The 15,504-nt window shown below is 41.8% G+C and overlaps 1 protein-coding gene across 1 annotated transcript; it reads right to left on the bottom strand.

Annotated features, from left to right (window-relative positions):
* Positions 1-4,044: 4,044 nt before the first annotated feature.
* bpnt2 (3'(2'), 5'-bisphosphate nucleotidase 2) lies at positions 4,045-14,608 on the bottom strand. Its single transcript, XM_039003850.1, has 5 exons — positions 13,885-14,608; positions 11,287-11,446; positions 8,555-8,650; positions 7,773-7,934; positions 4,045-5,427 (listed from the first exon to the last, which is right to left on the bottom strand). The coding sequence occupies exons 1-5, from the start codon at positions 14,221-14,223 to the stop codon at positions 5,156-5,158; spliced, it is 1,029 nt and encodes a 342-aa protein (XP_038859778.1). The 5' UTR covers positions 14,224-14,608; the 3' UTR covers positions 4,045-5,155.
* Positions 14,609-15,504: the final 896 nt, after the last annotated feature.

The following is a 15,504-nucleotide window of genomic DNA, read 5'->3' on the forward strand; positions in this document are numbered from 1 at the left end:
CCTGGTACTTCATAGTACCAAAACATTACCTCATCCAAGGCATAACTCAATTGTCAACTCTATATTCTCCCATCTCAACTAAACCCCCTCTTCTCCCCACTCCTGGACAAGCTCCCTGAGGGGAGTGACTTGCGCACAGACATTGTGGAGCCAAGAGATAATTGGTGCCCCCTTAATCACGCCATCCCTTCACATGGTTCAACAGATACATTCACATATGAAGACAATGTTCCATTCTGACCTCTCCCTTTCTGATATTCTGCATATTACCAGAGACATTGTCTGACCTCTCCCCTCTCTGGGCTCCAAGTGACTGAGGCCTAGCTGAGAAGGGAAAAGTGCAACTGCCAACAGTATAGTCCAAAGGGAGACATTCTAATGACAAGTATCTCACATAAGCATATTATGTAAATAAAACATCTTATTTATCTATGTTACCCAACTAATTCTGATTCATCCTCCACAACCTGTAAATTAAAGAGCATAGGATACAAGGTGTAACTCTCGACAGAGAGAGAGCGAACGGGAGAGAGATAGAGAGGCAGCGACAGAGAGACAAGAGAGACAGAGATGGACAGAGAGAAAGACAGACGCAAAACGCCATAGAAAGAAGCCTTTTACCTCCACAGGAAAGTTTTTGGGGATGAAAGTCTGATGCTCTTTTTTTTGTTCACAATGTGAACAAAGTCACAGTAGCTAAGCTGCTCTTTCAGGGCAAAGAGGGTACGAAAGACCAGACAATTTAATTCAAGGAATTAATTCACTTAAAAGGAAGTACTCTCGCTCAACTTCAGACACAGCAGGAAGAAAACCACAGTGCTTTTGACATTCACAGTCAATCCATTCCAAGCAAATCTGATCTATTCATACTTTTGGGCTCATTTTTAATAGGAAAATCTGTCATCACAGCGGTTACTAATTCACTTTTTTCATTCCAGAGCCATTGAGGAAGCAGAGAATAATTGCACTTAAAAGTGAGCCCGGTTAAAGAGGGCGTGGGTTGGGGTTTGATGTGTAAATTGAAATGAGAGAATACAGTATTGAAAAATGTTACACACTGGGCACATCACGTCATTTCAACGTGGACAGTTGGGTAATATTTGGTTGAGACGTTGTGATCAATGAGATTACAACCTATAGTCACCCAGGCAAAAGTTTTTTGAATTCCCAATGTGTTTTCAAAATGCTTTCAAACATCTAAAAGCACAACCAAATTCCAATGGAAAAACGATGTCTGAATTTTGGTGTAGTTGTCACTTAAATGTGTTATCACTGCGCTTTCAACCATTTAAAGGCACAAAAAGTTAAAATGGGAATACAATGTCAGTTATTTTGTTTTTTTATACAACAACATGAATGTGTTTTCACTGTGCTTCATCTAACAGCAGAACCAAATGACCTGGATTGCAGTTGAGATGACATTAAAAGTATATACATGGTGCAAGTGATCAATGCTGTTCAAGATTCTGCACAGATTATTTTTGCAATTGTCTCCACAGATCTACAACCTTAGCATGCTATCTTGAAAATGCACTCTTTCTATGATTACATAAGACATTTAAAAAATATATATATTTATCCATTATTTTACCAGGTAAGTTGACTGAGAACACGTTCTCATTTACAGCAACAACCTGGGGAATAGTTAGAGGGGAGAGGGATGAATGAGCCAATCGTAAACTGGGGATTATTAGGTGACCGTGTTGGTTTGAGGGCCAGATTGGGAATTTAGCCAGGGCACCGGGGTTAACACCCCTACGATAAGTGCCATGGGATCTTTAATGACCTCAGAGAGTCAGTACACCCATTTAACTTCCCATCCGAAAGACGGCACCCTACACAGGGCCATGTCCCCAATCACTGCCCTGGAGCATTGGGATATTTTTTTAGACCAGAGGAAAGAGTGCCTCCTACTGGCCCTCCAACACCACTTCCAGCAGCATCTGGTCTCCCATCCAGGGACTGACCAGGACCAACCCTGCTTAGCTTCAGAAGCAAGCCAGCAGTGGTATGCAGGGTGGTATGCTGCTGCTAGTAACAGTAACCTCAAATTGTGGCCATGGATGTGTTGCTCATTTTAAGGTTGAAAAAATACTGTTACATTCCTTAACTTCAGGCTATTTACTGTAGGGGAGAGTGGGGTAAGTTGAGCAAAAGGTTTGTTGAGCCACCCCTTGTTTCTAGGAAACCATACAGAAAATGTATCATGTGACCAAATATTTTGGAAGAGATTAAAATTAATGGAGTGTGTGAAGGAAGAAACCACATGGGAAAAGTGGTAAGCATGTTACACTCTAAAAAGTAGGGGTTCAACAAGGGTTCTCTAAGATGCTCAAAGTTCTTTGAAGAACCTTAGGGTTCTCGGCACTGAAAATGTCCCCCAAAAGGTTCTTCCAAGAACCCCGTAGGAGGTGGGGTTCATCAGGGAACCTTCTTAGTTGGTGGGGGTTCTTGCAGGAACCTAACTGCACAACTGAAACATTTCAATCTGAATTTGAAAGGACAGCAGGTGCAGGCACTGAACTGAAAAATGCAAAGAACTCAATTTAAGGTAAGTTTTCTCCCTTGTATGATCTAAATGTATATTGTTTTATGATGATACCATCTATCTTTTCATATTTGTGCAAATCTTTCTAAAATAGAACATGGACACAATTCAATGGATATCAATCAACAAAGAGGTGAGAATATGTAGGCTATAAGAATATGTTGAAGGCTAGCTGTATTGGGTGCAGATGACTGAACTGCTCACTTTTGTGTCTGTGTCTGCAGGTATACAGATGAGGCATAAAAGGTATGTCAATTGGTATTGGTATGTAATGCAGATCACATGTACCATCCTCCTCCCTTGCCTCTTCTGTTAAACCTACCCTTTCAAATGACATCGATGAATCTATTTTGTTTTTAAGTGGAGATCTCTCAAATCGTTTGCGCGATAACACATTGGTAATAGTCAGACAGTGACATATACTGTATCAAAGCTAAGCAGGGCTTAGTTAAAACCCTGGATGGGAGACCAACGAGATTGCTGTAGATCAGGGCTGTCAAACTCATTCCACGGAGGGCCGAGTGTCTGCGGGTTTTTAGTTTTTTCCTTTCAATTAAAACCTAGATAACCAGGTGAGGGGAGTTCCTTACTAATTAGTGACCTTAATTCATTAAATCAGGTACAAGGGTGGAGCAAAAACCCACAGACACTCGGGCCCTCCGTTGAATGAGTTTGACACGTGCTGTAGATAGATCAATTCTCCAGAGGGAGGTGTTGCCCAGCCTTTAGTTGTTTTTTTTGATAGTGGATATAATGTTGAAGATCTGACGTTGTTTCAAACGTACAAATTTGTCTGTTGAAAACGGTTTGTCTGTTGAAAACTGGTAACCACGATGACATTATCCTATTTCACCCACAAAACAACACTGAAACATTGGTTCAACCAGTTTGTGCCCAGTGGGTAGTCTGTGCCTCATAAGTCAGGGGTGCTGGAAGGTAGGACTTGGCTGGTGGATAACTGTTTGGGTCACTCAGGATTTTAGTTGTACCGTGGTACGTCGTGCCTTTGTGTGCCTATAGCGGGTCATGATGACGCCTGTTACTTGAATACAGAGTTCAATCTCCGACAACAAATCGATGTCAAACAATAGATGGCCTCCAGTACACTCAAGAGAACTCAGGTAAACCAATTTCGTCCCGCCGAACAGAATGGCCATGCAAATGTCTCCCTCTTCTGGTAAAATACACGTTGTACTGTATTTTAGACTTTTTGAATCTACCTTCATGGGTTATGTACAGTGAACAGACTTGAACTTTTAGGATTCCACCTTACTTCGAGTGGAACTATGAAAGACCTGGTTGGAGCATTCTGCTTTTTATTTTGCTGTAATCTCTTCAAAGATACATTATCTTTTGAAAACATGACAAGTGCTTATAGAAACGGGTTAAATGAATGGATAGGGACAGCTTTGAACCTGTAATTCTCAACAGTTCAACATACGTCAAACAGAAATGAAAGGATCTAGATCACGTATGAAGCAGTCATAACCCAGTCACTGATGTCATGCACACCACCATTTAATTTAAAACACAAGAGGGGAGTTTGAGAGACACAGCTACATTACAGCTATATGCACAGGCTTAGCAATCACATCCAGTTCAGACACACAACATATGCACATACTGCACAAAAATAGTCCTTTCGAGAAAGTACAGTTGGACAATACAGTTAGTATTCACAGTGTTAGCGAAGGGATATCCATGTATGAATGGTCTATTCTGAATGTCAAGATACAGTAGGGGTGTTCTGTTGACAATCTAAATCATTACCAAAGATCTCCAATATATTGTTGCTAAATTAGCATGTTTAGCTAATAAGTATTTCCACTTAACATACCTACAAAAGCATGGTTTCTAGTAGAGTAGACTTTCTTACAAATGCATTGACTAAATAAGCCACATATGGATTTAACACACTGTATAGCCTTTTTCCAAAAGGTGGAGGCGAAGGAGACTGCGATACAAAGTGAACTCTGACGATATTCATGAAAAAATAAGTAAACTGTACCTTCACATGCATACAGAACAATCAAATGAATGTGAATCTGAAGGAAGTACCATGCATTAAAGGACAAATCCACTCAAACAATCTTTTGGTATTTTTTTCCATTAGTCCACTGTACAATCCCAAAATGTCTTGCATGTCAGCAGTTAAGTTTTCCAAGATGTAGGATTTTCACGTTGGGACAGTATCAAGCGGACTACTTAGAAAAATAAAGAAAATGTTTGTTTTTTTAAAAGGAAAGATCCACTCAAACTACCATTTCAATAATCAAACTCGATTCGCATTGCAGCAGCCAAAACCCTGCAGGTGTTAAACTATAGTTAAACAATTTATCCCCTCAAACGGTTAACCTATCTAGCATAACAAACATAAAAAAATGGTGTAAGGAGTTTGAAGGAAACTGGCGGGCTTTGTAATATATTGCATTATTGTCTTGTCCCAGATCGTGTTGTCCTCTCATCTGTGCTTGTTAGGTCTTCAAGGCTTATGGTCGGTCATCTTGTCCATTTGTCTCTGATCATCTGTGTGTGTGTGTGCGCGTGTGTGTGTATATATGGCTGTGTGTGTGTGTAAATATCTGTGTGTGTGTGTGTGTGTGATCCTCAGTGTTTGTCAGAGGAGTCCCATGCCGGCAGTTTGGCCACCAGGTCTTGGTGGTCCACCTTGACGCTGGCCAGCAGACCCTCCCTGTTGCCCGCGGCCCCCGAGTAGTCTATCTCCTCGCCCTTCAGCGTAGTCATGTGACCTCCTAGGGCCGTAAGCAGGGCGTTGCCGGCGCAGATGTCCCACTTCTTGATGAAGGTGACGTGGATGTACACGTCAGCCTTCTCAATGTCCTCATCAAGGGGGTCCAGCAGAGCCAACACCTTATAGCCTGGGATCAATGGAAAATACAACAGCAATAACTGCAAACCATAGTAATAATGAGCTATATAAACTCAGCAAAAAAAGAAACAGCCCTTTTTCAGGACCCTGTCTTTCAAAGATAATTCGTAAAAATCCAAATAACTTCACAGATCTTCATTGTAAAGGGTTTAAACACTGTTTCCCCTGCTTGTTCAATGAACCATAAACAAATAATGAACATGCAACTGTGGAATGGTCGTTAAGTCTAACAGCTTACAGACGGTGGGCAATTAAGGTCAGTGGCAGACCACGTGTGGCAAGACCACGTGTAACAACACCTGCACAAGATCGGTACATCTGAACATCACACCTGCGGGACAGGTACAGGATGGCAACAACTGCCCGAGTTACACCAGGAACCTCCATCAGTGCTCAGACTGTCCGCAATAGGCTGAGAGAGGCTGTACTGAGGGCTTGTAGGCCTGTTGCAAGGCAGGTCCTCACCAGACATCACCGGCAACAACATCGCCTACGGGCACAAACCCACCGTCGTTGGACCAGACAGGACTGGCAAAAAGTGCGCTTCACTGACGAGTCGCTGTTTTGTCTCACATGGGGTGATGGTCGGATTTGCGTTTATCATCGAAGGAATGAGCTTTACGCCAAGGCCTGTACTCTGGAGCGGGATCGATGTGGAGGGTCCGTCGTGGTCTGGGTCGGTGTGTCACAGCATCATCGGACTGAGATTGCCTGCAATGACAACAATCTCAACGCTGTGCGTTACAGGGAAGACATCCTCTTCCCTCGTGTGGTACCCTTCCTGCAGACTCATCCTGACATGACCCTCCAGCATGACAATGCCACCAGCCATACTGCTCGTTCTGTGCGTGATTTCCTGCAAGACAGGAATGTCAGTGTTCTGCCATGGCCAGCGAAGAGCCCGGATCTCAATCCCATTGAGCACGTCTGGGACCTGTTGGATCGGAGGGTGATTCCCACCAGAAATGTCCAGGAACTTGCAGATGCCTTGGGGTAACATGTCACAGCAAGAACTGGCAAATCTGGTGCAGTCCATGAGGAGATGCACTGCAGTACTTAATGCAGCTGGTGGCCACACCAGATACTGACCGTTACTTTTGATTTTGACCCCCCCACCCCTTTGTTCAGGGACACATTATTCAATTGTTGTTAGTCACATGTCTGTGGAACTTGTTCAGTTTATGTCTCAGTTGTTGAATCTTATGTTCATACAAATATTTACACGTTAAGTTTGCTGAAAATAAATGCAGTTGACAGTGACATTTCTTTTTTTGCTGAGTTTACATACCTGAAGTCATTTTATTCCAAAATTACATAACACTTGAAACCAATGTTCCCTCAAACTTTTTGCGAGTAAGTAGCAAATTCTTGGTCTTGTGAGTAGAATTTTGTGCAACCTCCGGAACGCGTTTACAGTGAACACTAAGTTTTAGACAGTAGCCAATAGGCTATTGCGGCTATTTGAGCATAATGTAGGCCAACCAACAAAACCAATTGAGCAAATCAGATAACATTTTTCAATGGAAATACATTTTAAATGTACATGATATAGCCTACAGTAGCCTATATGTGGTTTTCAATGCAGGCCTACATTGCATGAGACTTTTAAACACGATTTTACATTAATTCATGTTTTCTTTTACTTGGTCTAATACCATGGGCCAAATAGATGACAAAATTGCATGGTACTGTGTTGCAAGAAACCCCTTTAACAAAATACAATTATTATTACCATATAGAGAATTAGACAATGTAGACTACCCCTCCGGCTATTGGCTTATTTGCATATTCAAGCCGGTCTCAAAATACAACACTGCCCCTTTAATTAAGCTTGACTGGCTTTTCAAAAAGACCGCTTGAAATGTAGCCTACATGTTTTGTGCTCTTGTAGGAAGCAGTAACTCCCCATTGCTGACCTATACTGATCTGTAACAGGGCTAATAACTCACTAACTAGCAAAGAATATCAACAAATGTTGGATCTGCCTATAACAAAATCAGACTCAATCTTGCAAAGTTAGATTTGTTTTGGTTTGTTGCATTGAAAGGGGCTGATATAATGCCGATATGATCACAGAAAAAACGTTGTTCCATATAGTGCAAATGAATGGGGTGAACTCAGTGAAGTTTAATGTCTTTCGTCTGCGCGGCAGTCCTGGAGGAGGTGCGCGGTCGCGCACAACTTAAGAGGGAACATTGCATGAAACTAACATCCGCAGAAATACGTATGCCTCTCAAAATGTTAAGTAATGACTAATCATAGGTTGCATCCAATCATAGGCGATAGACTACTACCATAACAAATGTGGGTGAACGCTTACACACAGCGCCGTACCTGCGCCCCCTGCTGGGAGAATAACTGTAGTGTTGCCGAAGGCCTCCTCGATGAAACCCTTCACCTTCCCGGCGTGCGACCGGGACACGATGACCTTGGGGGGGTTCATGTTGTAGGTGGTGCGAGGCTTCATGTTAGACCCATGACCAACCAAGGCCCAAGCTGTGGACAGGAACATATGCTTTAAATAGCTGAAGATGGACTTTTAGTTCTACACCAACAGGACTGGTTACAGTTATGTAATATAGAATGCAAGAAACAGATATAACTGTCAGGAAAGAAACGCCTGTGGGTAGAGGCTAGGCCATGACTTATTTCGGCTGTGACAATAAAGATGAATTGAAATAATTTTCTTTGGGCATGGACTGGACACTGCAAGTCAACACAAACCCACACTCTTCTGACAGTGGGTTGGCACATCCACCGTCTCGCCATTCAATGGACACAATGCAGCCGTTCACAATCACCAATGAAGCCACCTTATAGTGAGCTCCCCTCCCGGGTGAATTCTCAAAGGAGTGACTTAGCCCCTGCTGTCACCAGTCCACTGACTGGTATATCTTACAGTAGAACAGTGTTGCTCTGTCCTGAAGCCAAATTATGTCTCTCCCCCTTCTCTCCAAAGCTTGCACCCGTTCACTCCCCTAACAGATTTAAAAGCATTAGATTGGTGTAGAAAATATGGTGAGCATTTTGTCTACTCAAAAAATCCCATGCTTTAAACCACTGAGGGAGTGTCACACGTACACACCGTATATACAATCGGTGAGTGAAAAACCCACCTGTGTATCCTGTGAAAGGTTTGTGGATCACGCCTATGACAGGTTTCCCGTCCACGGCCACACACACCATGGTCGTGACATACTTGAGCAGGTTCTCTGACAATAGGAGAAAGAAAACAATGGGCTCATTGAAACAGGATACAGCTTAGGAAACAGGACACTGCTAAGACAACTACTCTGTAGCTGAGTATAGGTAGCCCCCACCGTCTCATTTCAAATCACCCACACAAAGAGGAGTGGAGCTCAAACTTAAGCTGTGTCTAAATAGTATTATTTATTTTCATCCATCTTGTCTTACAGTATGTATCTGTCCTAAAGTACAGTGCCTTCAGAAAGTATTCACACCCCTAGAATTTTTCCACATTTTGTTGTGTTACAAAGTGGGATTAAAATAGATTTGTCATTTTCTGTCAACGATCTACACAAACACGAATATATCACATGTGGCTCAGTTGGTAGAGCATGGCTCCTGCAACTCCAGGGTTGTGGGTTCGATTCCCACGGGGGACCAGTATGGACAGAAAGTATGAAGATGTATGCACTCTACTGTAAGTAGCGCTGGATAAGAGCGTCTGCGACGTGACTAAAATGTAAATGTATCTTGATTAGATAAGTATTCAACCTTCTGAGACAATACATGTTGCGATTACAGCTGTAAGTCTAAGTGCTTTGCACACCTGGATTGTACAATATTTGCTGATTATTCTTTAAATTCGTCAAGCTCTGACAAATTGGTTGTTGATCATTGCTAGACAGCCATTTTCATTTTCAAGTCTTGCCATAGATTTAAGCCAATTTAAGTCTAAACTTTAACTAGGCCACTCAGGAACATTCCATTTTGTGTTGGTAAGTAACTCCAGTGTATATTTGGCCTTATGTTTTAGGTTATTGTACTGCTGAAAGGTGAATGTGTCTTCCAGTGTCTGTTGGAATGCAGATAACAGGTTTAGTATTTTGCCTGTGCTTAAATCTATTCCATTTATTTTTATCCCAAAAACGCCATAGTCCTTGCCAATAAAAAGCATACCCATAACATGATGCAGCCACCACCATACTTGAAAATATGAAGAGTGGTGGTGGCTGCATCATGTTATGGGTTATGGGTGGTGGGTGGTTATGGGTGGTGGTGGTGGGTGGTTATGGGTGGTGGTGTTATGGGTGGTGGCTGCATCATGTTATGGGTATGCTTTTTATTGGCAAGGACTATGGCGTTTTTGGGATAAAAATAAATGGAATAAATTACTCAGTACTCAGTGATGGTGTTGGACTTGCCCCAAACAAAACAGTTGTATTCAGGACAAAAAGTTAACATTTTTTGCCACATTTTTTACAGTATTACTTTAGTGCCTTATTTCAAACAGGACGCATGTTTTTGAATAGTTGAATTCTGTACAGACTTCCTTCTTTTCACTGTCATTTAGGTTAGTATTTTGGATCTATGTTGTTGATCCATCCTCAGTTCTCCAATCACAGCCGTTAAACTTAACTGTTTTAAAGTCACCATTGGCCTCATGGTGAAATTCATGAGCAGTTTCCTTCCTCTCTGGCAACTGAGTTAGGAAGGACATCTGTATCTTTGTAGTGACTGGGTGTATTGATACACCATCCAAAGTGTAATTAATAACTTCACCATGCTCAAAGGGATATTCAATGTCCGCTTCTGTTTTTAAACTATCTACCAAAAGGTGCCCTTTGCGAACCATCGGAAAACCTCCCTGGACTTTGTGGTTGACTCTGCTTGAGATTCACTGCTCGACTGAGGGACCTTACAGATAATTGTATGTGGGTTACAGGGAAGGGGTAGTCATTTAAAAATCATGGTAAACACTATTACACAGAGTGAGTCTATGCAACTTGTGAAGCAAATTTTTACTCCTGAACTTATTTAGCCTTGCCATGAAAGGGGGTTGAATACTTATTGATTCAAGACATTTAAATTGTTCATGTTGTATTCATTTGTAAACGCTTCTAAAAACACAATTACACTTTGACGTTATGGGGTATTGCATGTAGATCAGTAACACAAAATCTCAATTTAATCTATTTTAAATTCAGGCTGTAACAATAAAATGTGGAAAAAGTCAAGGGGAGTGAATACATTCTGAAGGCAGTGTATTTCTTATCTTGACAATGGCTAACATTGACATGGTATAACGGGACTGGTGAAACTAACCCATCTGTTGGCCTCCTATTGCTTAGGCACATCTATAGTAGGGCTCCATTTTGACATGGCATCTAGCGGGAAAGCTTAGTATAAGTCTGAACATTAATATAATCAAATCATTGAGAAGGTTCGGCATTGGCCAAACCAGTGTATACATGTGTGGTTTCGGCGCAGGTTTACGGGTTTGGCCGACGAAAGAAAATGACTAGGGTGGACCATCTTAGGGTAGGTTTCAAGTTCTGGTTAGGATGAAGATTTGATGGCTTGTAATGCCAGTAGGTACGTTTGAGATACAAGTTATGATAGGAGGTTGTTCTAGGATGTTGTGGTTTTTAGTCAGGTCACGTACAACAAAGGAAAAGGAATAAGGACTTGGGCCGCCCCATGCCACCAAACAATAAGGTGAAACAAGCTACTGAAAAAGGGAGTGGAATGGTGATTATCAGAGCGAGTTCAGGTAAGATAAGTTGGCAAGAGTTGGGCGTGTCCAGAAGGTAAATAGGGAATTTGTGAGGTGGCATAACCCTTCACAACACCGACCATAGTGGGTTGCTACATGACACCATACCTGTATACTCCTGAGTGGCATCGAGTGGGTCTATCCAGATGGTGATACTGTCAGCGGGCACATCCCTGCCCCCCTCCACGCTTTTTAGGATGTCAGCAGGGATGTCTCTGTTCCACACCCCCAGCTCATTGTTGGTCTCATCATGCTCTTCAGAGTTCACCTACAAAGGGACAGAACACACTTAAACATCAGCGTGTAAAACTCATTATCAATACTATGAAGACTAAGGCTGTTCTGTTTAACACGTGGTTATGTTAGAAGTGATGCCAACATGAGAGACCAATGCCTATTATGGTGATTGACACTGAACAATACAGGGTGTGCTTTACATTGCAAACTCTCTGGAGCATAGACAATGGAACTACAATAAGTCATGGTATGTGTTAGTAATACACCTTTCAAACCAATATGTTTTTCCACCAACTTAAAAAAATATAAAAGTTAACCTTTATCTACTATTTATTTTAATTCTTATTTACAATGACGGCCTACCAGGTAACAGTGGGTTAACTGCCTTGTTCAGGGGCAGAATGACAGATTTTTAACCTTGTCAGCTCTGGGATTCGATCCATCAACCTTTCGGTTACTGGCCCAACCACTAGGCTACCTGCCGCCCAAAGGATCCTACCAACTCTTTGCCGACTTTTCTTTATACATGAAAGGTATTGTCGGCGAAAAAGCCTCTAATTATATTTCCGCTAAACAACCTAATTATGATTGCACTAAAGTTCTGCCTACGGCTTAGTATAAAATGTAGCCGTAATGCAAAGGTGCCATTGGCACACACTACGCTCTTGATGGTTGCTAGGCAGCGCCCGTTACTACTATCCTCCTGCTAGTTCTTAACTTTGCGAAGCATGTCACTTCACCAATCTCTTTGCATAGCCCACCATATGCATTGTTTTCTTTACCACAACTGGACGGATTTATAAAGAATAACTGTGGGAATAAATATTACTGAATGATACAAATATTGGAATAAAGTAGGCTAATGCCATGGAAGGCATCAAATTGTTGCTTACTGAAACTCCCAGTCATCCAATTGTTATAAACACATTTGAAGCAATAGCCTGCCCGCGTGTTCAACTATTACAGCACCGTTTCGCGCTGCTTTGAGACAAGTGTGGGGACTCGTTTTGATAAATCAATCAATGTCAGAATGTTTTTTTCCCCCACTGAATCTCCGTTTGTACATTGGTTAGGCTACAATTAGGCTGTAGAAATGTTAGCTGTAGAAATATTGCTTCAAATGTATTACAACAATCGGATTACTTTTGGAGTATTTAGTGACATATGCAGGCTGCATCACATCCGGCCGTGATTGGGAGTCCCATAGGGAGGCGCACAATCGGCCCAGTGTCGTCCGGGTTTGGTCTGGGTAGGCAGTCATTGTAAATAAGAATTTGTTCTTAACTGACTTGCCTAGTTAAATAAAAATTAAATACAAATAAAAATGTTAACTGTTGAAAAAAGTTGGGGCCGATACACTGAAAAACTGCTTCTATCTCAAGGTCATCAGACTGAAATAGCCATCATTAGCCAGCCTCCACCCAGTACCCTGCCCTGAACTTAGTCACAGTCACTAGCCGGCTACCATCCGGTTACTCAACCCTGCACCTTAGAGGCTGCTGCCCTATAGACATGGAACAATGGTCACGTTAATAATGGAACACTGGTGACTTATGTACATACGTTTTTACCCGTTTCATATGTATAAACTATTCTAGTCAAGGCCTATCCTATTCAACTATTGCTGCACATATACTATTCTATTTATTCTTCAGATATACTACATATTCTAGCCACATACTGTTCATGTTTATACATCCCATCACATACGCACATACTCCAGACTCAAACATTGCTCACCTTAATACTTCTATATTTCTTAATTCCATTATTTTACTTTTAGATGTGTGTGTATTGCGAGATATTACTGCACTTTGGGGCTTGGAACAAAATAATTTCATTACACCCGCAATAACTGCTACACTTGTGTATGGAGCAATACAATTTGATTTAGCATACAGGCTGCACAGACCAGTAACATTATTCTACTCACAATATGACACTCTATTATTTAGAAAATATATTGTATTAATCTTATGTTTCTTAGGACCCGTCTAAAAATAATTAAGAATGGACTTCTTTGTGATAGTGTATATTCAATGGATCTATTCAAATAGATGCCCAGCCAAATCGGCCCACGTCTACTCCAGCTCCTAAAAACGCACGGGAGATATAAAAAGGCTTATCCCGGTAAGAATGTGGTAAAAATTGGTCTGTGTGAATTGGGCACTAAAAAACATTGATAGATGTGTTTTTTTTTAAAGTATTATATATATATATATATATATTTTTTTTTTACAGGCAACATACCGTTAAGTCTATCTGTAAAGGGTATAAATAAACAATGTGGTACACAGCTAAGTGTGAACCTGATGACGTGGATGTCGATTAAGGCAGCCCCCCGAATCAGAGGGCTTGGGTTAAATGGCAGACACATTTCAGTTGAATGCATTCAGTTGTACAACTGACTAGGTACCCCCCTTTTCCAACTACTCATGTACTGATACACAAATATAATTTCCTCTTTACCTGTACATATGGATAAGTGTTCTTGATAAGATAATACATCTTTCGGTGAGAGTTTAAGTCCCCCTGAGTGAGCTTTTCACTCGCCCCTTCCTTCGTTTTCCCCTTGGTCTTCTCTTCTAACTTGTCCTCTTCTCTGACCCTCTTCACCTCCCGACCGCCCTGGACTGCAGCCTCCACTGACAGTGCGAGCAGGTCGCGGAGATTCACTGTTCTCTTCGATGTGAAAGCAGCTATGCGGCTGGATATAACTCCGGCATATAGGTGGTAGATCACGCCGAGTCCCAGTAAGCAAAACACGGCCACTCCAAGTGGCGATAGACGGATTCCCATAGGAGCCATCGGTTTAGTTAATCAGCTAGTTAGCTAAATGTCACACACAACCACTGCCGGGGTTCGTCAATGCAAGACAATGATAATGCTTGCTAGCTAGTTTTCATTTCAAAAGTTATTTACATTTCTAGCTTATGCAGTTGGACAATTTACCTGTGTTTTTTATGGGTTACCTAGCTAGCTTGCTAGCGTTACCTGGAGTGCTATCATTGGCTGTCAAGCGAATGTAGAAAACATGACTTCTAAAGATAACATCCGCTTTCCCATATAGTTTGTTAAATAATATACCACCGGTCAGTACCTATTCCTCAAAAATTCTTGCACTACTAAGGTCAGAAGAGAAAACGAGCAGCATATGAGTAATTGTTTTGCTCCACGTACACGGTGGGCGGGGTCAGAGTTCAAAGTATCTGATTGTTTCTTTTCCGGGTCACGAATATCACATGGCCTGTTCAATTTAGGTTCACATAAAATGTTTGCGAGTATTTTACATTTTGGCCATTTAGCAGACGCTTTTATCCAGAGCGACTTTACAGTCGTTGCATTTAACTAAGGTAGGTAAGACAACCAAATATCACAGTCATTGCAAGTAAGTAACGTTACTTCCCTCCCCCCAAAAATAGTAGTTTCAGTGAAATTAGTGGTAGTAAAAGACAAGTGCGAGTGTTAGTGCAATAAATACTTTTTTTAACGAAATCATTCCATACTTCATATATGTTGTTAATTCCGAATGATCATATACATTGTTGCATTTTATTTAACTGCGTTTACCAACCACTAGATGTCAGCAAATACTAACAGCTCTGGTCTACCCCCCCTTCCTTCAGGAGGTTGAAAAAGTTTGGCATGGGCCCTCAAATCCTGAAAAGGTTCTACAGCTGTACCATTGAGAGCATATTGACTGGCTGCACCACTAATTGGTGTGGCAATAGCACCGCCCTCGATCGCATGGCGCTTCAGAGGGTGTCTCCTTATAGGACACATCACTGTACTCTATACTCCTCTGTAAACTGGTCATCTCTGTATACCCGTCGCAAGACCCACTGGTTGATGCTTATTTATAAAACCCTCTTAGGCCTCACTTTCCCCTATCTGAGATATCTACTGCAGCCCTCATCCTCCACATACAACACCCGTTCTGCCAGTCACATTCTGTTAAAGGTCCCCAAAGCACACACATCCCTGGGTCGCTCCTCTTTTCAGTTCGCTGCAGCTAGCGACTGGAACGAGCTGCAACAAACACTCAAACTGGACAGTTCATCTCATTCCCTTCATTCAAAGACTCAATCA

This window comes from Salvelinus namaycush, chromosome 11 (assembly GCF_016432855.1).
Source record: "Salvelinus namaycush isolate Seneca chromosome 11, SaNama_1.0, whole genome shotgun sequence".
NCBI classification, from domain to species: domain Eukaryota; kingdom Metazoa; phylum Chordata; class Actinopteri; order Salmoniformes; family Salmonidae; genus Salvelinus; species Salvelinus namaycush.

Excerpts from the sequence above, each read along its gene's own strand:
- bpnt2 (XM_039003850.1), bottom strand. The coding sequence starts at position 14,223 with ATGGCTCCTATGGGAATCCGTCTATCGCCACTTGGAGTGGCCGTGTTT. Across the intron at positions 8,651-11,286 it reads TGCCACTCAGGAGTATACAG|AGAACCTGCTCAAGTATGTC; the intron begins GTATGGTGTCAT and ends TCCTATTGTCAG. Across the intron at positions 5,428-7,772 it reads TCTCCCAGCAGGGGGCGCAG|GCTATAAGGTGTTGGCTCTG; the intron begins GTACGGCGCTGT and ends CATTGATCCCAG.